The sequence below is a fragment of the Engystomops pustulosus genome, chromosome 6 (assembly GCF_040894005.1).
Source record: "Engystomops pustulosus chromosome 6, aEngPut4.maternal, whole genome shotgun sequence".
Lineage (NCBI taxonomy): Eukaryota > Metazoa > Chordata > Amphibia > Anura > Leptodactylidae > Engystomops > Engystomops pustulosus.
The window spans coordinates 6,068,841-6,095,304 of NC_092416.1; the positions used below are offsets into that span (position 1 = coordinate 6,068,841).

Here is a 26,464-nt window from a genome sequence, read left to right on the forward strand (position 1 = left end):
GTGATGGTAGAACCTCCTCTCCTCTAGGTGTAGAGTATGCTCCCTGTCTATGGTGATGGTAGAACCTCCTCTCCTCTAGGTGTAGAGGATGCCTCCTGTCTATGGTGATGGTAGAACCTCCTCTCCTCTAGGTGTAGAGGATGCCCCCTGTCTATGGTGATGGTAGAACCTCCTCTCCTCTAGGTGTAGAGGATGTCCCCTGTCTATGGTGATGGTAGGACCTCCTCTCCTCTAGGTGTAGAGGATGTTCCCTTGTCCTGGTCACAGGCCGAGGTATAAAAAGATCTTTGGAGAGATCCTTGTACTGTCCGTTCAGGTATTTGTACATTGTAATGAGGTCTCCCCTCAGTTGTCTTTTTTCTAAACTGAATAATCCCAAAGTTTGTAATCTGTCAGTGTATTCTAGTCCCCCCATTCCCCTAATAATCCTGGTTGCTCTCCTCTGCACCCATTCCAGCTCTACTATGTCCTTTTTATACACTGGTGCCCAAAACTGTACACAATATTCCATGTGTGGTTTGACCAGGGATTTGTATAAGGGCAAAACTATGTGTTTATCATGAGAATCTTTTCCTCTCTTGATACATCCCATTATTTTATTTGCTTTAGCAGCAGCCTCCTGGCCCTGGTCACTAAAATTAAGTTTACCATCCACCAATACCCCCAAGTCCTTTTCAGCTTCAGTTTTACTAAATAATTGACCGTTTAGAACATAATTATACTTTTTGTTTCCATGGCCCAAGTGCATAACTTTACATTTATCTACATTAAACCTCATCAACCATTTCTCTGCCCACTCCTCAAGCTTCCACAAATCCCTCTGTAATGCTAAACTATCTTTTATGTATTTTATTTATACACATTGTGGCAGTGTTATTTATGCACAATGGGGCAGTGTTATTTATGCACAGTGGGGTAGTGTTATTTATACACATTGGGGCGGTGTTATTTATGCACATTGGGGCAGTGTTATTTATGCACATTGGGCATTGTTATTTATACACATTTGTGCAGTGGTATTTATACGCATTATGGCAATGTAATTTATACATATTAGTGCAGTGTTATTTATACGCATTGGGGCAGTGTTATTTATACACATTGGGGCAGTGTTATTTATACACATTGGGGCAGTGTTATTTATACACATTGGGGCAGTGTTATTTATACACCTTGGGGCAGTGTTATTTATGCACATTGGGGAAGTGTTATTTATACACATTGGGGCAGTGTTATTTATACACCTTGGGGCAATGTTATTTATACACCTTGGGGCAGTGTTATTTATACACATAGAGGCAGTGTTATTTATACATATAAGGGCAGTGTTATTTATGCACATTTGGTCAGTGTTATTTATACAAATTGGGGAAGTGTTATTTATGCACATTGTGGCAGTATTATTTATACAAATTGGAGTTCTGTTACTTATACACAATGGGGCAGTGTTATTTATACACAATGGGGCAGTGTTATTTATATACATTGGGGCAGTGTTATTTATACACATTGGGGTTGTGTTATTTATACACTTCGGTGCAGTGTTATTTATACACATTGGGGCAGTGCTATTTATACACATTGGGGTTCTGTTATTTATACACATTGGATCAGTGTTACTTATCCACATTGGGGCAGTGTTATTTATACAAATTGGGGCAGTGTTATTTATACACATTAGGGCAGTGTTATTTATACACATTGTGGCTCTGTTACTTATACACATTGGGGCAGTGTTATTTATACACATTAGGGCAGTGTTATTTATATTTATTGAGGCAGTGTTATTTATACACATTGGGGCAGTGTTATTTATACACATTGGGGCAGTGTTATTTTAACATATTAGGGCAGTGTTATTTATACACATTGGGGTAGTGTTATTTATACACATTGGGGCAGTGCTATTTATACACATTGGGGAAGTGTTATTTATACACATTGGTGCAGTGTTATTTATACACATTGGGGCAGTGTTATTTATACACATTGGGGCAGTGTTATTTATACACATTAGGGCAGTGTTATTTATGCACATTGGGGCAGTGTTATTTATACACATTGGGGCAGTGTTATTTATACACATTGGGGTAGTGTTATTTATACACATTGGTGCAGTGTTATTTATACACATTGGGGCAGTGTTATTTATACACATTGGGGCAGTGTTATTTATACACATTGGGGCAGTGTTATTTTTACATATTGGGGCAGTGTTATTTATACACATTGGGGCAGTGCTATTTATACACATTGGTGCAGTGTTTTTTATACACATTCGGGCAGTGTTATTTATACACATTGGGGCAGTGTTATTTTTACATATGGGGGCAGTGTTATTTATGCATATTGGGACAGTGTTATTTAAGCACATTGTTGCAGTGTTATTTATACAAATTGGGGTATTTTTATTTATACACGTTGTTGCAGTGTTATTTAAACACATTGGAGCCATATTATTTATACAGATTGGGGCAGTGTTATTTATGCACATTGGGGCAGTGTTTTTTATAAACATTGGGGGAGTGTTATTTATACACATTGTGGCAGTGTTATTTATGCACATTGGGGCAGTGTTATTTTTACACATTTGGGCAGAATTATTTATACACATTAAGGCAGTGTTATTAATTCAAATCGGGGCATTGTTAATTCTACACATTGGGGCAGTGTTATTTATACACATTGGGGCAGTATTATTTATACACATTGGGGCAGTGTTAGTTATACACATTGGGGCAGTGTTATTTATACACATTGGGGCAGTGTTATTTATACACATTGGGGCAGTGTTATTTATGCATTTTGGGGCAGTGTTATTTATGCATTTTGGGGCAGTGTTATTTATACACATTGGGGCAGTGTTATTTATACAAATTGGGGCAGTGTTATTTATACACATTGGAGCCATATTATTTATACAGATTGGGGCAGTGTTATTTATGCACATTGGGGCAGTGTTATTTATACAAATTGGAGTTCTGTTACTTATACACAATGGGGCAGTGTTATTTATACACAATGGGGCAGTGTTATTTATACACATTGGGGCAGTGTTATTTATACACATTGGGGTTGTGTTATTTATACACTTCGGTGCAGTGTTATTTATACACATTGGGGCAGTGCTATTTATACACATTGGGGTTCTGTTATTTATACACATTGGATCAGTGTTACTTATCCACATTGGGGCAGTGTTATTTATACAAATTGGGGCAGTGTTATTTATACACATTAGGGCAGTGTTATTTATACACATTAGGGCAGTGTTATTTATACACATTGTGGCAGTGTTACTTATACACATTGGGGCAGTGTTATTTATACACATTAGGGCAGTGTTATTTATATTTATTGAGGCAGTGTTATTTATACACATTGGGGCAGTGTTATTTATACACATTGGGACAGTGTTATTTTAACATATTAGGGCAGTGTTATTTATACACATTGGGGTAGTGTTATTTATACACATTGGGGCAGTGCTATTTATACACATTGGGGAAGTGTTATTTATACACATTGGTGCAGTGTTATTTATACACATTGGGGCAGTGTTATTTATACACATTGGGGCAGTGTTATTTATACACATTAGGGCAGTGTTATTTATGCACATTGGGGCAGTGTTATTTATACACATTGGGGCAGTGTTATTTATACACATTGGGGTAGTGTTATTTATACACATTGGTGCAGTGTTATTTATACACATTGGGGCAGTGTTATTTATACACATTGGGGCAGTGTTATTTATACACATTGGGGCAGTGTTATTTTTACATATTGGGGCAGTGTTATTTATACACATTGGGGCAGTGCTATTTATACACATTGGTGCAGTGTTTTTTATACACATTCGGGCAGTGTTATTTATACACATTGGGGCAGTGTTATTTTTACATATGGGGGCAGTGTTATTTAAGCACATTGTTGCAGTGTTATTTATACAAATTGGGGTATTTTTATTTATACACGTTGTTGCAGTGTTATTTAAACACATTGGAGCCATATTATTTATACAGATTGGGGCAGTGTTATTTATGCACATTGGGGCAGTGTTTTTTATAAACATTGGGGGAGTGTTATTTATACACATTGTGGCAGTGTTATTTATGCACATTGGGGCAGTGTTATTTTTACACATTTGGGCAGAATTATTTATACACATTAAGGCAGTGTTATTAATTCAAATCGGGGCATTGTTAATTCTACACATTGGGGCAGTGTTATTTATACACATTGGGGCAGTATTATTTATACACATTGGGGCAGTGTTAGTTATACACATTGGGGCAGTGTTATTTATACACATTGGGGCAGTGTTATTTATACACATTGGGGCAGTGTTATTTATGCATTTTGGGGCAGTGTTATTTATGCATTTTGGGGCAGTGTTATTTATACACATTGGGGCAGTGTTATTTATACAAATTGGGGCAGTGTTATTTATACACATTGGAGCCATATTATTTATACAGATTGGGGCAGTGTTATTTATGCACATTGGGGCAGTGTTATTTATACACATTGTGGGAGTGTTATTTATACACATTGGGGGTCATTTACTAAGGGCCCGATTCGCGTTTTCCCGACGTGTTACCCGAATATTTCCGATTTGCGCCGATTGTACCTGAATTGCCCCGGGTTTTTGGCACACGCGATCGGATTGTGGCGCATCGGCGCCGGCATGCGCGCGACGGAAATCGGGGGGCGTGGCCGAACGAAAACCCGACGTATTCGGAAAAACCGCCGTATTTAAAAACCGAAAAAGTGTCGCTCGGGAAGCGCTTACCTTCACCTGGTCCGAGGTGGTGCATTCCGGCGCGTTGAGATGATTTTCAGCGCAGCATCGCCACCTGGTGGACGGCGGAGGAACTACCTTCACAAATCCCGGCCGGACCCGAATCCTGTGCAGAGAATGCGCCGCTGGATCGCGAACGGACCGGGTAAGTAAATGTGCCCCATTGTGTCAGTGTTATTTATACACATTGGGGCAGTGTTATTTATGCACATTGGGGCAGTGTTATTTTTACACATTGGGGCAGTGTTATTTATACACATTGGGGCAGTGTTATTTATACACATTGTGGCAGTGTTATTTATGCACATTGGGGCAGTGTTATTTATACACATTGGGGCAGTGTTATTTATACACATTGGGGCACTGTTATTTATATACATTTGGGCAGTGTTATTTATACACATTACAGTAGTTTTATTCATACACATTGGAGCAGTTTTATTTATACACATCGGGGCAGTGTTATTAATGCAAATTGGGGCAGTGTTAATTCTACACATTGGGGCAGTGTTATTTATACACATTGGGGCAATGTTGTTTATGCACATTGGGGCAGTGTTGTTTTTACACATTGGGGCAGTGTTATTTATGCACATTGGGGCAGTGTTATTTATACACATTGGGCCAGTGTTATTTATGCACATTGGGGTAGTGTTATTTATGCACATTGGGGCAGTGTTATTTATACACATTGGGGCAGTGTTATTTATACACATTAGGGCAGTGTTATTTATATACATTGGGGCAGTGTTATTTATACACATTGGGGCAGGTTTATTTATGCACATTGGGGCAGTGTTATTTATACACATTGGGGCAGTGATATTTATGCACATTGGGGCAGTGTTATTTATACACATTGGGGCAGTTTTATTTATACACATTGGAGCAGTTTTATTTATACACATTGGGGCAGTTTTATTTCTACACATTGGGGCAGAGTTATTCATACACATTGGGGCAGTGTTATTTATGCATATTGGGGCACATTTAGTAAGGGCTAAGTGACAGTTTTTCGTCGGCCTTTGCAGCTTGTGCCCCCTGTACACCACACATCCACACATATTTCAGTCTGCGCTGTTCTTAGTGAATGTGCCCCATTATGGAAGTTTTTTTAAGGCCCTATGGAGCGGTGTTATAATTATTTCCCCACCAATTATCAACACAGATTTTTCGGACAGCTTATACTCTATAGAATAATTTAAAACAATATTGTATTCTCATATCTAATATTCTGCTTTTCCTACTCAGTTCCGAAAGGAGTAACCCATCATTTTGTCAGAAGAAAGTGCATTGATTTCAGAGGCTGTGAACAACGTGGCGGATTAACATCTCAATCACATAAAATGAAGTTCACCACAGACTGCTGCTCCACAGATAACTGCAGTGTGCCGATCCCAATGTGTAGGTATAATGGGGGGATCATAGAGGGAATGTTCCCTGCATCTGTGTGTAACATCTCATCAATCATTGTTAGCACAGCCAAGAATGGCACCATTGTTTGATGCTTATGGGGTTCCTAGTAACAAAATATACGTATTTTTTATATTAGTAAAGATTTCCACATCTTGGGAGCTTGGGAGCTGTGAGTATAGTTCAGAGCTTGGGAGCTCACCCAGGGAGGCCTTGAAGGGTGCTGATGGACAGCTATCTTGGAGTATCTGTACCCTGAAAAGCTATGTAATTAATTTTGGAGCTCAGTATTAGTCTCCGCTGTGGGTTGAGTCATACAAGGTCTAGCCAGTCAGCCGCTGGGGGCTATATCCAAGAGCCGGGTAAAGACCTAATCTCCAGTTCTAGATTGGTTATTGTTTACTCTGTAGCTACACAATGAAGCACTTGTCCACACTGAAATGTTACTTGATCCTGTATCCTGCCTGATTCGGAAGTATGAATTTTGTGTACTGCTTAGCCAAAAAACGCTGAGCCCCAACCTAATACGCAGCCCTGAACATGTACTATGAATCCTGTTTCAGAGCCTGCATGCCTGTTCCTTAATACGCCTATATCTGCATGTTTCTTTGACCATGACACTGGTATCTCTCCCACCATTCATTATGGGATGTCCTCACATGGGTTGGGTGGTAAAAGGTTCTCTTTGAGCTCCTCCTAACCCCTGTTCTGGTCTCTTCACTCTTTCTGCAATAAGCCGAAAACCCCCTCATATACTGTAGCAATGTATAACCATGACAACGTAAGCCGAAAAGTGGTGGAAGTCACCAACAATCTGAGACACCTTTCTGTCTTTCTAGTGCCACCAGATAACAGCACCTTCAATGGACTTTTCTGCCCGGCCTCTTCCTCCTTCTTGGGGGACGACTATGAGCCGGGTCACGCCATGAAGTGTTCTGGAGACGAGGACCAATGTTTTCAGTTCAGAAGCGAAAAATCACAGCAACCAGGTGGGAACTCGAGCAGAATTGTTTCCATGCCGCATTTCATATAACACTTTCCTTACCGTATAAATTTATTTTTTGGAAACAGACAGGACCCCCAGTGAGTTCCTATACGGCTGCTCATCCTCCCCATACTGTGCTGCGCATAAATTCATAGGGAACTTTTATAAAAAAGAGCTTAAATCACCTTTAATTGATGTTGAATGTCACGTATCACAGAGGAAAAGCTTCCTGCCGGTGGGTGAGTGATCTGCATTGTGTATTGGTTATAATTATAATCACATATCTACACGTAAATTCCAGGGAGGAGCCTGACCTGTGTACAGCCCATGATTTCCAGGCTGCCCATGACAGAGAATATCGCCAACATACCATCACATGGAGCCGAGAAAACAGCATTATGTACCAGGATATAAATATTTATAAGAAATAATAGTTGTAGCCTAACGCAACGAGTCAATAATCCCCACAAGTTCGTGATAATCAACACATTTCCGGACCACATTCATATCCTCAACATAAGAGAACAGTTAGTAACCAATCTACATATCTGTGTTTTATTACAGTCAACATGTTACTGTGCAACCAATGTCATGGATCTATTCACACTCAATGCGAAAATTATACAACATGTGGCCCAGAACATGATGCCTGCGTGACTGTAATACTAAAGTCCACAAGAGGTAAGTATAATATTATGTGAATAAACACAATGGGGCAGATTTACTTACCCGCTCTCGTCACGATCCCGCGGTGCGTTGTCCGACCAGGATTCGGGTCCGGCGCGATTAGCTAAGAATGTTCGCCCGAGCTCCTGCATGTGTTGCTCCTGCGCCGAGGTCCGCCGGAGTTCACCTTCTTCTTCCTGCTGCATGTGAGTGCTGATTTTGTGACACAATTCCTTTTTTAAATTCCGCGATTTGTCCAAATCCGTCAGGTTGTCTGACGGCCAAGCCCCCGATTTCTGTCGCATGCAAGCCGGCGCCGATGTGCCACAGTCCGATCGCGTGCTCCAAATAACTGGGGCAATCCGGCGTTAAATGGAAAAAATCACGAAACCCGATAAAAGGGCGGCATTCGGACCCTTTGTAAATGAGCCCCAATGTGTCAGCTCTCCTGTGTGGTGTAGTATATAGAGAATGTGTCAGCTCTCCTGTGTGGTGTAGTATATAGAGGATGTGTCAGCTCTCCTGTGTGGTGTAGTATATAGAGAATGTGTCAGCTCTCCTGTGTGGTGTATTATATAGAGGATGTGTCAGCTCTCCTGTGTGGTGTAGTATATAGAGGATGTGTCAGCTCTCCTGTGTTGTGTAGTATATAGAGGATGTGTCGGCTCTCCTGTGTGGTGTAGTATATAGAGGATGTGTCCTCTCCTGTGTGGTGTAGTATATAGAGGATGTGTCAGCTCTCCTGTGTGGTGTAGTATATAGAGGATGTGTAATCTCTCCTGTGTGCTGTAGTATATTGAGGATGTGTCAGCTCTCCTCCTGTGTGGTGTAGTATATAGAGGATGTGTCAGCTATCCTGTGTGGTGTAGTATATAGAGGATGTGTCAGCTCTCTTGTGTGGTGTAGTATATAGAGGATGTGTCAACTCTCCTGTGTGGTGTAGTATATAGAGGATGTGTAATCTCTCCTGTGTGCTGTAGTATATTGAGGATGTGTCAGCTATCCTGTGTGGTGTAGTATATAGAGGATGTGTCAGCTCTCTTGTGTGGTGTAGTATATAGAGGATGTGTCAACTCTCCTATGTGGTGTAGTATATAGAGGATGTGTAATCTCTCCTGTGTGCTGTAGTATATTGAGGATGTGTCAGCTATCCTGTGTGGTGTAGTATATAGAGGATGTGTCAGCTCTCTTGTGTGGTGTAGTATATAGAGGATGTGTCAGCTCTCCTGTGTGGTGTAGAATATAGAGGATGTGACAGCTCTCCTGTGTGGTGTAGTATATAGAGGATGTGTAATCTCTCCTGTGTGCTGTAGTATATTGAGGATGTGTCAGCTATCCTGTGTTGTGTAGTATATTGAGGATGTGTCAGCTATCCTGTGTGGTGCAATATATAGAGGATGTGTCAGCTCTCTTGTGTGGTAACAGAGGATGTGTGTTCTGTGTGGTGTAGTATATAGAGCAGTGATGGCAAACCTTTTAGAGACCGAGTGCCCAAACTATAACAAAGACCCGCTTATTTATCGCAAAGTGCCAACACAGAAATTTAATTTGTGATTTATAGTCCCTTCTCTGTCACCGTTTTCATTGATACCAGCCCCCTGAGGACACCAATAAAGCAGAAAATAGTCCCAGGCAGAGCTGTCATAGCTCTGTGCACAGCAAGTCCTGGGCTGTCTGAGACTGCAGGAAGATACCTGGAGTCATCTCTGGTGATGGCCTGAGTGCCCACAGAAAGGGCTCTGAGTGCCACCTCTGGCACCAGTGCCATAGGTTAGCCATCACTGATATAGAGGATGTGTCATCTCTCCTGTGTGGTGTAGTATATAGAGTATGTGTCAGCTCTCCTGTGTGTTGTGTAGTATATTGAGGATGTGTCAGCTATCCTGTGTGGTGCAGTATATAGAGGATGTGTAATCTCTCCTGTGTGGTGTAGTATATCGATGATGTGTCAGCTCTTCTGTGTGGTGTAGTATATAGAGGATGTGTCAGCTCTCTTGTGTGGTGTAGTATATAGAGGATGTGTCAGCTCTCCTGTGTGGTGTAGCATATAGAGTATGTGACAGCTCTCCTGTGTGTTGTAGTATATAGAGGATGTGTCAGCTCTCCTGTGTGGTGTAGTATATGGAGGATGTGTCAGCTCTCCTGTGTAGTGTAGTATATGGAGGATGTGTCAGCTCTCCTGTGTGATGTATTATATAGAGGATGTGTCGGCTCTCCTGTGTGGTGTAGTATATAGAGGATGTGTTAGATCTCCTGTTTGGTGTTGTATATAGAGGATGTGCCTCCTGTGTGGTGTAGTATATATATGATGTGAGTCTTGTGTGGTGTAGTATATAGAGGATGTGTCGGCTCTCCTGTGTGGTGTAGTATATAGCAAAAGTATATCCTGTGTGGTTCAGTATATAGAGGATGTGTTAGCTCTCCTGGGAGGAGGATGTGTCTCCTGTGTGGTGTAGTATATAGAGGATGTTCAGCTCTCCTTCTTTGTGGTGTAGTATATAGCAGATGTGTCAGCTCTCCTGTGTGGTGTAGTAAATAGAGGATGTGTCAGCTCCCCTGTATGGGGTAGTATTTAGATCATGTGTCTCCTGTGTGGTGTAGTATATAGAGGATGTGTCTCCTGTGTGCTGTAGTATATAGAGGATGTGTCTCCTGTGTGGTGTAGTATATAAAGGATGTGTCTGTTCTCCTCCTGTATGGGGTAGTATATGGATAATGTTTCTCTTGTGTGGTGTAGTGTATAGAGAATGTGTCTCCTGTGTAGTGTTGTATATAGAAGATGTGTCTCCTGTGTGGTGTAGTAACAGAGGATGTGTGTTCTGTGTGGTGTAGTATATAGAGGATGTGTCAGCTCTCCTGTGTGGTGTAGTATATAGAGTTTGTGTCAGCTCTCCTGTGTGTTGTAGTAACAGAGGATGTGTCAGCTCTCCTGTGTGGTGTAGTATATAGAATGTGTCAGCTCTCCTGTGTGATGTAGTAACAGAGAATGTGTCAACTCTCCTCTGTGTTGTAGTATATCAAGGATTTGTTACCTCTTCTGCCTGGAGCAGTTTATTGAGGATGTGTAATCTCTCCTTTGTGGTGCAGTATATAGAGGATGTGTCAGCTCTTCGGTGTAGTGTAGTATATAGAGATGGTGTCAGCTCTCCTGTGTGGTGTTGTATATGGATGATGTATCAGCTCTCCTGTGTGATGTAGTATATACATGAAGTGTCAGCTCTCCTGTGTGGTGTAGTATATAGAGGATGTGTCATCTCTCCTGTGTGGTGTAGTATATAGAGGATGTGTCAGTTCTCCTGTGTGGTGTAGTATATAGAGGATGTGTCATCTCTCCTGTGTGGTGTAGTAAATAGAGGAGGTGTCAGCTCTCATGTGTGGTGTAGTAACAGAGGATGTGTGTTCTGTTTGGTGTAGTATATAGAGGATGTGTCATCTCTCCTGTGTGGTGTAGTATATAGAGTATGTGTCAGCTCTCCTGTGTGATGTAGTAACAGATGATGTGTCAGCTCTCCTGTGTGATGTAGAATATAGCAGATGTGTCAGCTCTCCTGTGTGGTGTAGTATATAGAGGATGTGTCAGCTCTCCTGTGTGGTGTAGTATATAGAGGATGTGTCAGCTCTCCTGTGTGGTGTAGTATATAGAGGATGTGTCAGCTCTCCTGTGTGATGTAGTATATAGAGGATGTGTCAGCTCTCCTCTGTGTTGTAGTATATCGAGGATTTGTTACCTCTTCTGCCTTGAGCAGTTTATATTTGATGTGTCTCTTGTGTGGTGTAGTATATAGAGTATGTGTCTCCTCTGTGGTGTAATATATGGAGGATGTATCAGCTCTCCTGTGTGATGTAGAATATACATGATGTGTCAGCTCTCCTGTGTGGTGTAGTATATAAAGGATGTGTCAGCTCTCCTGTGTGGTGTAGTATATAGAGGATGTGTCAGCTCTCCTGTGTGGTGTAGTATATAAAGGATGTGTCAGCTCTCCTGTGTGGTGTAGTATATAGAGGATGTGTCATTTCTCCTGTGTGGTGTAGTATATTGAGGATGTGTCATCTCTGCTGTGTGGTGTAGTATATTGAGGATGTGTAAGCTCTCCTGTGTGGTGTAGTATATAGAGGATGTGTCGGCTCTCCTGTGTGGTGTAGTATTTAGAGGATGTGTAATCTCTCCTGTGTGGTGTAGCATATAGAGGACGTGTCGGCTCTCCTGTGTGGTGTAGTATATAGAGGATGTGTCCTCTCCTGTGTGGTGTAGTGTATAGAGGATGTGTCAGCTCTCCTGTGTGGTGTAGTATATAGAGGATGTGTCCTCTCCTGTGTGGTGTAGTATATAGAGGATGTGTCAGCTCTCCTGTGTGGTGTAGTATGTAGAGGAGGTGTCAGCTCTCCTGTGTGGTGTATTATATAGAAGATGTGTCAGCTCTCCTGTGTGGTGTAGTATATAGAGGATGTGTAATCACTCATGTGTGGTGTAGTATATAGAGGATGTGTCGGCTCTACTGTGTGGTGTAGTATTTAGAGGATGTGTAATCTCTCCTGTGTGGTGTAGCATATAGAGGATGTGTCGGCTCTCCTGTGTGGTGTAGTATATAGAGGATGTGTCGGCTCTCCTGTGTGGTGTAGCATATAGAGGATGTGTCAGCTCTCCTGTGTGGTGTAGTATATCGATGATGTGTCAGCTCTCCTGTGTGGTGTAGTACATAGAGGATGTGTCTCCTGTGTGGTGTAGTATATAGAGGATGTGTCTCCTGTGTGGTGTAGTATATAGAGGATGTGTCTCCTGTGTGGTGTAGTATAGAGAGGATGTGTCAGCTCTCTTGTGTGGTGTAGTATTTAGAGGATGTGTCAGCTCTCCTCCTGTGTGGTGTAGTATATAGAGGATGTGTCAGCTCTCCTGTGTGAAGTAGTATATAGAGGATGTGTCATCTCTCCTCCTGTGTGGTGTAGTATATAGAGGATGTGTCTCCTGTGTGGTGTAGTACATAGAGGATGTGTCTCCTGTGTGGTGTAGTATATAGAGGATGTGTCTCCTGTGTGGTGTAGTATATAGAGGATGTGTCTCCTGTGTGGTGTAGTATAGAGAGGATGTGTCAGCTCTCTTGTGTGGTGTAGTATTTAGAGGATGTGTCAGCTCTCCTGTTTGGTGTTGTATATAGAGGATGTGACATCTCTTCTGTGTGATGTATTATATAGAGAATGTGTCGGCTGTCCTGTGTGGTGTAGTATATAGAGGATGTGTCAGATCTCCTGTTTGGTGTTGTATATATAGAGGATGTGTCTCCTGTGTAGTGTAGTATATATATGATGTGTTTCTTGTGTGGTGTAGTATATAGAGGATGTGTCGGCTCTCCTGTGTCGTGTAGTATAAAGCAAAATTATCTCCTGTGTGGTTCAGTATATAGTGGATGTGTTATCTCTCCTGTGTGTTGTCGTATATAGAGGATGTGTTTCCTGTGTGGTGTATTATATAGAGGATGTTCAGCTCTCCTTCTTTGTGGTGTAGTATATAGCAGATGTGTCAGCTCTCCTGTGTGGTGTTGTATATAGAGGATGTGTCTGATCTCCTCTTATATCAAGTAATATATATAGGATGTTTCTCCTGTGTGGTGTTATATATAGAGGATATGTCGCCTCTGGGGTGGGGTACAGTAAATAGAGGATGTGTCAGCTCTAGAGATGAGCGAGCACTAAAATGCTCGGGTACTCGTTATTCGAGACGAACTTCTCCCGATGCTCGAGTCCTCGTCTCGAATAACGAGCCCCATTGAAGTCAATGGGAGACTCGAGCATTTTTCAAGGGGACCAAGGCTCTGCACAGGGAAGCTTGGCCAAACACCTGGAAACCTCAGAAAAGGATGGAAACACCACAGAAATGGACAGGAAACAGCAAGGGCAGCACCATTATGCCAAAATTATGGGCAACAGCATGGCCATGACAGAGTGACAGAATGAAGCTAGATAGCATCTAAAACATCCAATAATTGACCCTGACACTATAGGGGACGGCATGCAGAGGCAGCGGCAGCAGCGGCAGGCTAGAGAGTGTCTTGGCAACATACCCCAAATGGACTCAGGCTTAAAACCAATGGGTGGCAGAGAGGAACCAAAGGAGGTGAGCAAGAAGCGCTCAAATAATATCGGTAAATGATAAAAGTTTGCCAGTATATTTTGTGGATTACACAGCAGGGTGGCGACAAAGTTAACAAGTTTGATGTGGAAGCCATGAAAACAACCCAAAATTCTGCCTGACACAGCTCGTTTGATAAGGAGGCCATGTATGGAGGCAGTGAACTAGTAGTAGATTAAAGGTGCTGCAGTTAAAACTATGTTAGTTGGATCTTGGGATGGAGCTGGCGCTCCGCAGCCAGGCGAGCTTTCGCCAATCCAAGCCCCTGTCTCTAGGCTACTCCCCAAACAGCACTTCTAAGAACCTTTTGTATAAGATCAAGTTTAGTAGCGTTCTTATAAGTTTAGGATATGGCGGGTGAGGGGAATGTAAACAGATGCGCAAGAAGCGCTGAAATAATATTGGTAAATGATAAAAGTTTGCCAGTATATTTTGTGGATTACACAGCAGGGTGGCGACAAAGTTAACAAGTTTGTTGTGGAAGCCATGAAAACAACCCAAAATTCTGCCTGACACAGCTCGTTTGATAAGGGGACCATGTATGCCTACAGTTCATGCCAGTCGCTGCACTGGCTGTCAGTCTCCTTTCGAATACAGTTTAAAATAATAACCCTCATCCATAAAGCTCTGTATAATGCTGCACCCCCCTACCTCTCCTCTCTTATCTCAGTCTATCGCCCAACCCGTGCTCTTAGATCCGCCAGTGATCTTAGATTAACCTCTACCCTAGTGCGGACCTCTCACTCGCGTCTCCAAGACTTCTCTAGAGCTGCACCAATTCTATGGAATGCTCTGCCCCGGACTATCAGACTAATACCTAACCTCCAAAGTTTCAAACGTGCTCTTAAAACCCATTTCTTTAGGCAAGCCTATAACACTCATTAACTGCATGAAGTTTTAACTCTTCTACTAACCCGTCCTGTGTCGTCCTCCCATCTGTAATCCAGCAACCAACAGGCACCAGACTTCTCTGCAGTCCCATTCACCCTGGACCTGGTATATAAGATGACGGCTGAGTGGTTCAAGCGACAGCAATTCCATTTATTATATTTTGTTCTATTCCCTAAGAAGAATGGCTTGACCATTAAATATTCTTTTACCTCGTGTTACCCCATCATCTTCATAAACCGTAAGCTCTGGCGAGCAGGGACCTCACTCCTGTTGTTCCATACAAATGTTGTGCTCTGTTACATTACATTTGTATTTGTTTCCTATGATTTGTAAAGCGCTACGGAATATGATGGCGCTATATAAATAAAGATTATTATTATTATTATGGAGGCAGTGAACTAGTAGTAGATTAAAGGTGCTGCAGTTAAAACTATGTTAGTTGGATCTTGGGATGGAGCTGGCGCTCCGCTTCCAGGCGAGCTTTCGCCAATCCAAGCCCCTGTCTCTAGGCTACTCCCCAAACAGCACTTCTAAGAACCTTTTGTATAAGATCAAGTGTAGTAGCGTTCTTATAAGTTTGGGATATGGCGGGTGAGGGGAATGTAAACAGATGCGCAAGAAGCGCTGAAATAATATTGGTAAATGATAAAAGTTTGCCAGTATATTTTGTGGATTACACAGCAGGGTGGCAACAAAGTTAACAAGTTTGATGTGGAATGCCCTGTAATAGCTCTTGGGCGGTGTGCCTGTTATCGCCTAGGCTCAGCAGTTTGAGCACCGCCTGCTGTCGCTTAGCGACGGCACTGCTGCTGTGCCTAGAGCTACCGACTGATGGCGCCATGCCCACGGATGGTAATTCGGAGGAGGAGGAGGTGGAGGAGGGGTGGGAGTCGGAGGAGGTATAGTAGGCCTTTGAGACCTGGACTGAGGTAGGCCCCGCAATCCTCGGCGTCGGCAGTATATGACCAGCCCCAGGGTCAGACTCGGTCCCAGCCTCCACCAAGTTAAGTGTAGTAGCATTCTTATAAGTTTGGGATATGGCGGGTGAGGGGAATGTAAACAGATGCGCAAGAAGCGCTGAAATAATATCCGTAAATGGTAAAAGTTTGGCAGTATATTTTGTGGATTACACAGCAATGTAATCAACAGATGCGCAAGAAGCGTTGAAATAATATCGGTTAATCATTAAAGTTTGCCAGTATATTTTGTGGATAACACAGCAGGGTGGCGACAAAGTTAACAACTTTGATGTGGAATCCATGAAAACAACCCAAATTTCTGCCTGACACAGCTCGTTTGATAAGGGGACGATGTATGGAGGCAGCTATATGGACGACTTTTGGAGGTAGCAATGGAGACAACGTGTGGAGGCTGCTATGGAGACAATTTAATTTGGATAGTGCCTGTATGTGGCAGTCCAAAAAAGTTTTCAAACCAGAGGCGCAGGTAGGTGGCCCTCCAGAAAAATGAAATAGATTGAGTGCCTGTATGTGGCAGTCCAAAAAAGTTTTCAAACCAGAGGAGCAGGTAGGTGGCCCTCCAGAAAAATGAAATAGATTGAGTGCCTGTATGTGGCAGTCCAAAAAAGTTTTCAAACCAGAGGAGCAGGTAGGTGGCCCTCCAGAAAAATGAAATAGATTGAGTGCCTGTATGTGGCAGTCCAAAAAAGTTTTCAAACCAGAGGAGCAGGTAGGTGGCCCTCCAGAAAAATGAAATAGATTGAGTGCCTATATGTGGCAGTCCAAAAAAGTTTTCAAAGCAGAGGAGCAGGTAGGTGGCCCGCCAGAAAAATGAAATAGATTCAGTGCCTGTATGTGGCAGTCCAAAAAAGTTTTCAAACCAGAGGAGCAGGTAGGTGGCCCTCCAGAAAAATTGAATAGATTGAGTGCCTGTATGTGGCACTCCCAAAAATTGTTTAAAACAGAGGACCGGGTAGGTGGCCCTCCAGAAAAATTAAATGCATAAAGTACTATAGCTAGAGCCAGTGGGCCCTGTCAAAAAATAGCCAGTTTCCTCTGCTTTAGTGTACAAAGAGGAGGAGAAGGAGGAAAATGAGGAGGAGGAGTGCATAAATTATTCAGGTTGAGCTTCCTTCACCTGGTGGAGATTGGAAATTATGAGAAATCCAGGCTTTATTCATCTTAATAAGCGTCAGCCTGTCAGCGCTGTCAGTCGACAGGCGTGTACGCTTATCGGAGATGATGCCACCAGCTGCACTGAAAACCCGCTCGGACAACACGCTAGCGGCAGGGCAGGCAAGAACCTCCAAGGCGTACAGCGCCAGTTCGTGCCACATGTCCAGCTTTGAAACCCAGTAGTTGTAGGGAGCTGTGTGATCACTTAGGACGATGGTATGGTCAGCTACGTACTCCCTCACCATCTTTCTGTAAAGATCAGCCCTACTCTGCCGAGACTGGGGACAGGTGACAGTGTCTTGCTGGGGTGACATAAAGCTGGCAAAAGCCTTGTAAAGCGTACCCTTGCCAGTGCTGGACAAGCTGCCTGCTCGCCTACTCTCCCTCGCTACTTGTCCCGCAGAACTACGCACTCTGCCGCTAGCGCTGTCAGAAGGGAAATACTGTTTCAGCTTGTGCACCAGGGCCTGCTGGTATCCATGCATTCTCACACTCCTTTCCTCTCCAGGGATGAGAGTGGAAAGATTTTGCTTGTACTGTGGGTCCAGGAGAGTGAATACCCAGTAATCGGTGCTGGAATAAGTTCTTTGAACGCGAGGGTCACGGGATAGGCAGCCTAGCATGAAATCTGCCATATGCGCCAGAGTACCAACGTGCAAGAATTCACTCCTCTCACTGGCCTGACTGTCCATTTCCTCCTCCTCCAACTCCTCCAACTCCTCTTCTTCTGCCCATACACGCTGAACAGTGAAGGACTGAACAATGGTCCCCTCTTGTGTCTCGCCAACATTCTCCTCCTCTTCCTCCTCATCCTCCTCCACCTCCTCCGATATGCGCTGAGAAACAGACCTGAGGGTGCTTTGGCTATCAACAAGGGAATCTTCTTCCCCCGTTTGACATCTGGCAGTCTACAATCGCTCTGCGCTGCTGGTAAACTCTGGATAACATGGTTAATGTTGAATTCCACCTCGTGGGCACGTCGCACAACAGTCGGTGAGCGGGCAGTTGGAGGCGGCGCTGCTCTGCCATGAGAGTGGCAGCATCTGTGCTGGACTTCCTGAAATGCGCACAGATGCGGCGCACCTTCGTGAGCAAATCAGACAGATTGGGGTATGTCTTGAGGAAACGCTGAACTATCAGATTTAACACATGGGCCAGGCATGGCACATGTGTCAGTCTGCCGAGTTGCAGAGCCGCCACCAGGTTACGGCCGTTGTCACACACAACCATGCCTGGCTTCAGGTTCAGCGGTGCCAGCCACAGATCAGTCTGCGCCGTGATGCCCTGTAATAGTTCTTGGGCGGTGTGCCTTTTATCGCCTAGGCTCAGCAGTTTGAGCACCGCCTGCTGTCGCTTAGCGACGGCACTGCTGCTGTGCCTAGAGCTACCGACTGATGGCGCCATGCCCACGGATGGTAGTTCGGAGGAGGAGGTGGAGGAGGGGTGGGAGGAGGAGGAGGCATAGTAGGCCTGAAAGACCTGGACCGAGGTAGGCCCCGCAATCCTCGGCGTCGGCAGTATATGACCAGCCGCAGGGTCAGACTCGGTCCCAGCCTCCACCAAGTTAACCCAATGTGCCGTCAGCGATATATAGTGGCCCTGCCCGGCAGCACTCGTCCACGTGTCCGTGGTCAGGTGGACCTTGTCAGAAACGGCGTTGGTCAGGGCACGGATGATGTTGTCTGACACGTGCTGGTGCAGGGCTGGGACGGCACATCGGGAAAAGTAGTGGCGGCTGGGAACCGAATACCGAGGGGCGGCCGCCGCCATGAGGTTGCGAAAGGCCTCGGTCTCTACTAGCCTATAGGGCAGCATCTCCAGGCTAAGCAATCTGGAGATGTGGACATTAAGGGCTTGGGCGTGCGGGTGGGTTGCACTATATTTCCTTTTCCGCTCCAGCGTCTGGGGTATGGAGAGCTGAACGCTGGTGGATGCTGTGGAGGATCGTGGAGGCGACGATGGGGTTTTTGTGCCAGGGTCCTGGGCAGGGGGCTGACTATCAGCTGACACAGGGGAAGGAGCAGTTGTGTGCACGGCCGGAGGTGAACGGGCTTGGTGCCACTGAGTGGGGTGTTTAGCATTCATATGCCTGCGCATACTGGTGGTAGTTAAGCTAGTAGTGGTGGAACCCCTGCTGATCCTGGTTTGGCAAAGGTTGCACACCACAGTCCGTCGGTCATCTGGTGTTTCCTTAAAGAACCTCCAGACTTCTGAAAATCTAGCCCTCGCCGTGGGAGCCCTCGCCACGGGAGCTTCACTACGTGACACATTTGGCGCTGATGTACCTGCTCTGGCCCTGCCTCTCCGTCTGGCCCCACCACTGCCTCTTCCAACCTGTTCTCGTCGAGGACTCTCCTCCATCTCAGAAGCACTGTGTTCACCCGGCCTCTCAACCCAGCTTGGGTCTGTCACCTCATCATCCTCCGATCCCTCAGTCTGCTCCCCCCTCGGACTTCCTGCCCTGACAACAACTTCACCACTGTCTGACAATCGTGTCTCCTCATCGTCGGACACCTCTTTACACACTTCTTCCACTACGTCAAGAAGGTCATCATCACCCACAGACTGCGACTGGTGGAAAACCTGGGCATCGGAAAATTGCTCAGCAGCAACCGGACAAGTGGTTTGTGACTGTGGGAAGGGTCCAGAAAACAGTTCCTCAGAGTATGCCGGTTCAAATGCCAAATTTTCCTGGGAGGGGGCAGACTGGGGGGGAGGAGGCTGAGGTGCAGGAGCTGGAGGAGTGCCGATTTCAGTGACATGGGTGGACTGCGTGGAAGACTGACTGGTGGACAAATTGCTCGAAGCATTGTCGGCAATCCACGACATCACCTGTTCGCACTGTTCTGGCCTCAACAGTGCTCTACCACGAGTCCCAGTAACTTCAGACATGAACCTAGGGAGTGTAGCTCTGCGGCGTTCCCCTGCTCCCTCATCAGCAGGTGGTGTCTCACCCCGCCCAGGACCACGGCCTCTGACCCCTGCAGTAGTTGGATGCCCACGTCCCGCCCTCGTCCTCTACCCCTAGCCCTCGGGTTAAACATTTTGAAAATGAAAGTTATAACTTTAATTTTTTTTTTTGTGTTTTTTAGTTTTTAAAACCAAACGATGCTATCCTATTGCTATGGCTATTTTCTAGCCAAGTATGAAAGCACACTGCTATGCCAGATGAGATGACGCTGAGTTATGAAAATATAAACGTAAAATAAAAAGGAAATGGCAGACTGTGCCTAATTGAAATCCAACCCCTAATAAATTTTCCCACTTTGGTGTTTGAGGTGGATATGTGTGTCACTAAGCGCTAAACACAACGGTAGCAAGTCCCCCTGCAAATTCCTCACAATATGGTACTAGCTGCAAATAAAAAAAAAAAATGTATAATGTGTAAATGTGTAGCCCTAAGAAGGGCTGTTGGGTTCTTGTACAATCACTCCTGCCTAACACTATTCTAATAGAACACCCTAACGCTTTCCCTGACCAGCAGCAGCTATCTCCCTAGCGGCATCCAGACAGAGAATGATCCGAGCAGCGCAGGCAGGGGCTAGTCTATTCCAGGGTCACCTGATCTGGCCAGCCAACCACTGCTATCGACGTGTAAGGGTACCATGGCTTGTGATTGGCTCTGTTTCTGGCCGCCAAAAAGGAAAACGGCTGGAGATGCCATTTTCTCGAGCGGGCGAAGTATTCGTCTGAGCAACGAGCAGTTTCGAGTACGCTAATGCTCGAACGAGCATCAAGCTCGGACGAGTATGTTCGCTCATCTCTAGTCAGCTACACTGTATGGGGTAGTATATAGATCATCTGTCCCCTGTGTGGTGTAGTATATAGAGGATGTGTCTCATGTGTGCTGTAGTATATTGAGGATGTGTCTACTGTGTGGTGTAGTATATAGAGGATGTGTCAGCTCTCGTCCTGTATGGTGTAGCATATGGATGATGTTTCTCTTGTGTGGTGTAGTATATAGAGAATGTGTCTCTTGTGTGGTGTTGTATATAGAGGATGTGTCTCATGTGCGGTGTAGTAACAGAGGATGTGTGTTCTGTGTGGTGTAGTATATAGAGGATGCGTCAGCTCTCCTGTGTGGTGTAGTATATAGAGTATGTGTCAGCTCTCCTGTGTGGTGTAGTATATAGAGTATGTGTCAGCTCTCCTGTGTGGTGTAGTATATAGAGTATGTGTCAGCTCTCCTGTGTGGTGTAGTATATAGAGTATGTGTCAGCTCTCCTGTGTGGTGTAGTATATAGAGTATGTGTCAGCTCTCCTGTGTGATGTAGTAACAGAGGATATGTCAGCTCTCCTGTGTGGTGTAGTATATAGAGTATGTGTCAGCTCTCCTGTGTGATGTAGTAACAGAGGATGTGTCAGCTCTCCAGTGTGGTGTAGTAAATAGGGTATGTGTCAGCTCTCCTGTGTGGTGTAGTATATAGAGTATGTGTCAGCTCTCCTGTGTGGTGTAGTATATAGAGGATGTATCAGCTCTCCTGTGTGGTGTAGTATATAGAGAATGAGTCAGCTCTCCTGTGTGGTGTAGTATATAGAGGATGTGTCAGCGCTCCTGTGTGGTGCAGTATATAGAGGATGTGCCAGCTCTCCTGTGTGATGTTGTAACAGAGGATGTGTCAGCTCTCCTCTGTGTTGTAGTATATCGAGGATTTGTTACCTCTTCTGCCTGGAGCAGTTTATAGAGGATGTGTCTCCTGTGTGGTGTAGTATATGGAGGATGTATCAGCTCTCCTGTGTGATGTAGTATATACATGATTTGTCAATTCTCCTGTGTGGTGTAGTATATAGAGGATGTGTCATCTCTCCTGTGTGGTGTAGTATATAGAGGAGGTGTCAGCTCTCCTGTGTGGTGTAGTAACAGAGGATGTGTGTTCTGTGTGGTGTAGTATATAGAGGATGTGTCAGCTCTCCTGTGTGATGTAGTAACAGAGTAGTATATCGAGGATTTGTTACCTCTTCTGCCTGGAGCAGTTTATAGAGGATGTGTCTCCTGTGTGGTGTAGTATATAGAGTATGTGTCTCCTGTGTGATGTAGTATATAGAGGATGTGTCAGCTCTCCTATGTGGTATAGTATATTGAGGATGTGTCATCTCTCCAGTGTGGTGTAGTATATAGAGGATGTGCCAGCTCTCCTGTGTGGTGTAGTATATAGAGGATGTGTCAGCTCTCCTCCTGTGTGGTGTAGTATATAGAGTATGTGTCTCCTCTGTGGTGTAATATATGGAGGATGTCTCAGCTCTCCTGTGTGATGTAGAATATACATGATGTGTCAGCTCTCCTGTGTGGTGTAGTATATTGAGGATGTGTCATCTCTCCTGTGTGGTGTAGTATATAGAGTATGTGTCTCCTCTGTGGTGTAATATATGGAGGATGTCTCAGCTCTCCTGTGTGATGTAGAATATACATGATGTGTCAGCTCTCCTGTGTGGTGTATTATATAGAGGATGTGTCATCTCTCCTGTGTGGTGTAGTATATAGAGGATGTGTAAGCTCTCCTCCTGTGTGGTGTAGTATATAGAGTATGTGTCTCCTCTGTGGGGTAATATATGGAGGATGTGTCAGCTCTCCTGTGTGGAGTAGTATGTAAATTATGTGTCAGCTCTCCTCCTGTGGGGTGTAGTATAGAGAGGATGTGTCAGCTCTCCTCCTGTGTGGTGTAGTGTATAGAGGATGTGTCAGCTCTCCTGTGTGATGTAGTATATACATGATGTGTCAGCTCTCCTGTGTGGTGTAGTATATTGAGGATGTGTCATCTCTCCTGTGTGGTGTAGTATATAGAGCATGTGTCAGCTCTCCTGTGTAATGTAGTATATACATGATGTGTCAGCTCTCCTATGTGGTGTAGTATATTGAGGATGTGTCATCTCTCCTGTGTGGTGTAGTATATAGCGGATGTGTCAGCTCTCCTGTGTGGTGTAGTATATAGAGGATGTGTCAGCTCTCCTCCTGTGTGGTGTAGTATATAGAGGATGTGTCAGCTCTCCTGTGTGATGTAGTATATACATGATGTGTCAGCTCTCCTATGTGGTGTAGTATATAGCGGATGTGTCATCTCTCCTGTGTGGTATAGTATATAGAGGATGTGTCATCTCCCCTGTGTGGTGTAGTATACAGAGGATGTGTCAGCTCTCCTGTGTGGTGTAGTATATAGAGGATGTGTCAGCTCTCCTCCTGTGTGGTGTAGTATATAGAGGATGTGTCAGCTCTCCTGTGTGGTGTAGTATATACATGATGTGTCAGCTCTCCTATGTGGTGTAGTATATAGCGGATGTGTCATCTCTCCTGTGTGGTGTAGTATATAGCGGATGTGTCAGCTCTCCTGTGTGGTGTAGTATATAGATGATGTGTCAGCTCTCCTATGTGGTGTAGTATATTGAGGATGTGTCATCTCTCCTGTGTGGTGTAATATATAGAGGAATTGTCATCTCTCCTGTGTGGTGTAGTATATAGAGGATGTGTCATGTCTTCTGTGTGGGAACTCTTATTTGCAATTTGTACATTTCTATTTGCAGATTTTAATAATGACACATATTTATCTAATTTATTTTATGAAGCAGGAGGAAAGATCGTTTTGGAGATGATGAAGAGATGCGGCTTCTCCTTGGAGTGTGAGACTGCGGGGACCATAACCTCCACCCTGATGATTTCCTCCCGAAATACCTCCTGCTGTTATACTGATAACTGCATCTCCCCAATACCGGATGGTAAGAACCCAAATTTTATCTACTGAGTATTTCCTCAATGCAATTCAATGTTTAAAATAACAAAAGTTAACAGCAAAGTTTTGCTATCAGTTCAGCAGATATTTCCCTCGGTGACTGGTACATGGGGACTGAATTTGTACTTGAAGACATTTTACCTCTTAGACAGCGCTGAGCATATTGCTTCCCTTTATACATTGTTTCCTACTATACGTTGCTTCCCCCACGTCAGGCATTATTTTTTCATAGACATTATGGAGCAGCCAATAACTTTTGCTGCCCTCTAACTAGAACGTGCAACAACTACGAGGTCCACAATTTATATGGACCCAAGAGCCCCACAGCAGTGGTGTGGTCCACCATCATTGGCCCCTTCCTTTCTTAAATTTCTGGTTCTATATTTACATCAAGTTTCTTTTGAAATTGCCTTCCAAATTAGATGTTCTAAAATGTTCTTGGATGTTTGGATACTCACTTGCCAATTTGTCTGTTCCTGCCCATTAGTGGCTTCTTATTAAAGTTTATAGCTAGAGATGGGCAAATCGATTAGAACAAAGTGGAATTCGGTCCGAATTTCAGGGAAATTAGATTTTTTACGAATCCGAAGTTTACGGTGATTCGTCGGCGCAGTTTTTTTTTTCTCCTTTATTACCAGAATGGGTATGAGCACAGTATGTTACACGGGGTAGAGAACTCTAAAACTCTGGGAATAAGAAAGGAACACCCTCGATCACATGTTCAGACCTTTAAGACAATCAGCAATCGGCAGGCTTATATGATGTCACACAACCCTATAAAAACAGGCAACCATTTCCAATCTTATCACTTAAAGGGGTTGTCTGAGTTCTTGAAAAAAACTAAAAGTGGCCGGGAGACGGCTTTTTAAAAAAAATAAAGTCCTACATACCTTCCGGTGCCCTCCGGTATCCAGCGAGGCTGTCACTCCGGTCCAGGTGCCATGTAAACAAACATGGCCGCCGGAGCAGCGCAGGTCCAGCACTGCTCCGGCGTCCATGTTTGTTTACATGGCGCACGGACCGGAGTGACAGCAGCGCTGGATACCGAAGGGCACCGGAAGGTAAGTAGGACTTGCCTGCCTGTTTTTATATAGTATATAATGCTGCATGTGCTGCCTGTAGCGTCCAGCTGCTTCTACTGTACTGTGCTGGAGTGATTTCTGCTCGTATCCCAAGGTGTCTGTTTTGGGGGATCTGTATACCCCAAATAGCAGGTTTTCTTTGTTGCTGAAGTTAATAGTAAGAAATCTGTAAAATCCACATAGTTTCTCTAGTGATTTCTGCTCCAATCCCAGGATGTCCGTTTTGTGGGATCTGTATACCGCAAATAGCATTTTTTTTGGTAGATAAAGTAGATCTGAGTCAAATGAACCTAGTTGATTAACCAATATGTCAGACAGAGAGGTGGCAGGTGGAGCAGGCAGAGGGTGCAGCACAGTAGGGGGACATCGCAGCAAAGGTGTCTCTGTGAGGCCAGAACTGCCGGTGTCATCTAGCGGCAGTGTGTTGATAAACAACCCAAAGGTTGTCAATTGGTTGACTAGGTCATCCACTTCCTCTCAGATGACATCTGACAACCACAGCAAAGAGTCCTTAGCTGGCATGGCCCAGGTGCAGGTCAGCGACGCTTATCTGTCCTCAACCAGCCTCTTGTCATTTAGGTGACAAGAGAGGAGTAGCAGGAGCATTCAAAGGAGGTAGAAGACAAGGCAGATGACCCAGAAGCACATTGGCAGTATACAGTGAAGATGGAGGCCGGGAGTCCCTCAGAGTCACTTGAGCAGATGGCCCTCAACATGCTGCTTTGCCTAACTAGTGACAGCCGAATGGGCTCTCCACCCTCTTGGACTCCTGCTACCGGTCAAAAATGGGTGACTTTTTCCAGCTGCCGAGAGGGTGGAAGCAACTGGCATACTATAGAGAGATACTGAAAATACAGGTGGTTGCTGCTTTTGTGCACCATTGTCCATCCTCTGTCAGGTCTGACAAAGGGATTCCAGGCAGTCATCGCTCATGTACTACTGCCACGGCTGCTGTGGGGAGCTGGGGGGGGGGGTAGGAGCAGTAGCAGCTCCATCAGCAGCAGCTTAAGTCTGGAGTCCTTAATGAGCAGCTTCCATCACCAGCCTAGTGAGCAGGGTAGCCTCCACCACCAGCAGCAGGAAATGGAGCAGAGTCTGCACCAGCAGGTGGTGGCCTACTTGGACAGCACTCTAACACCCCCAGTAGAGGATCCCCTGGACTACTGGGCAGCCAAACTTGATGCATGACTGCAACTTGCGGAGTTTGCAGTATAAAAGCTGTCCTGCCCGGCCAAATTGTGGAGAGACCGACCTTTGTCAAGATGAATCAGGCTTGGATCAGCCAAGATTTGAAAACACCAATGCCTTATGCATCAGATTAGATCAGCCATGACGCCTTCCCTAAACGTTGGGAAATAATTGTGGATTCTAACTACCTGCCTCAGCCACTATTCTGATGCCACACATCCGCCTGATGCCACACATCTGCTGCCAGTTGCTCCATCTGCCTCCCACCATCTTTACCAGGGACTGAAATTGTCACCCACCTCCTTGTCATTGTGCCACTCTGTGACCTCCTGCTACTGCTGCTGGCACCTCCACACTTTATCAAAATGCCACTATGTGGCCTCATGCTGCTGCTACCTCCAGAATTTTTGATTGTTCAACTCTGTGACCTCATGCTGCTGCTGCTACTTCC

General features: G+C 44.7%; 1 protein-coding gene across 2 annotated transcripts in view; it reads left to right on the forward strand.

Annotated features, from left to right (window-relative positions):
* Positions 1-26,464, forward strand: part of LOC140065300 (uncharacterized) — an 80,159-nt gene that overhangs the window by 49,297 nt on the left and 4,398 nt on the right. Inside the window, exons 3-7 of one of the 2 annotated variants that reach the window (XM_072112894.1) lie at positions 6,059-6,211; positions 7,060-7,209; positions 7,292-7,444; positions 7,770-7,886; positions 23,580-23,729. In XM_072112894.1, the coding sequence (XP_071968995.1) occupies positions 6,059-6,211; positions 7,060-7,209; positions 7,292-7,444; positions 7,770-7,886; positions 23,580-23,729 (723 nt within the window). The remainder of the gene's footprint in view (positions 1-6,058; positions 6,212-7,059; positions 7,210-7,291; positions 7,445-7,769; positions 7,887-23,579; positions 23,730-26,464) is intronic. The other variant, XM_072112895.1, reaches the window with a different exon arrangement.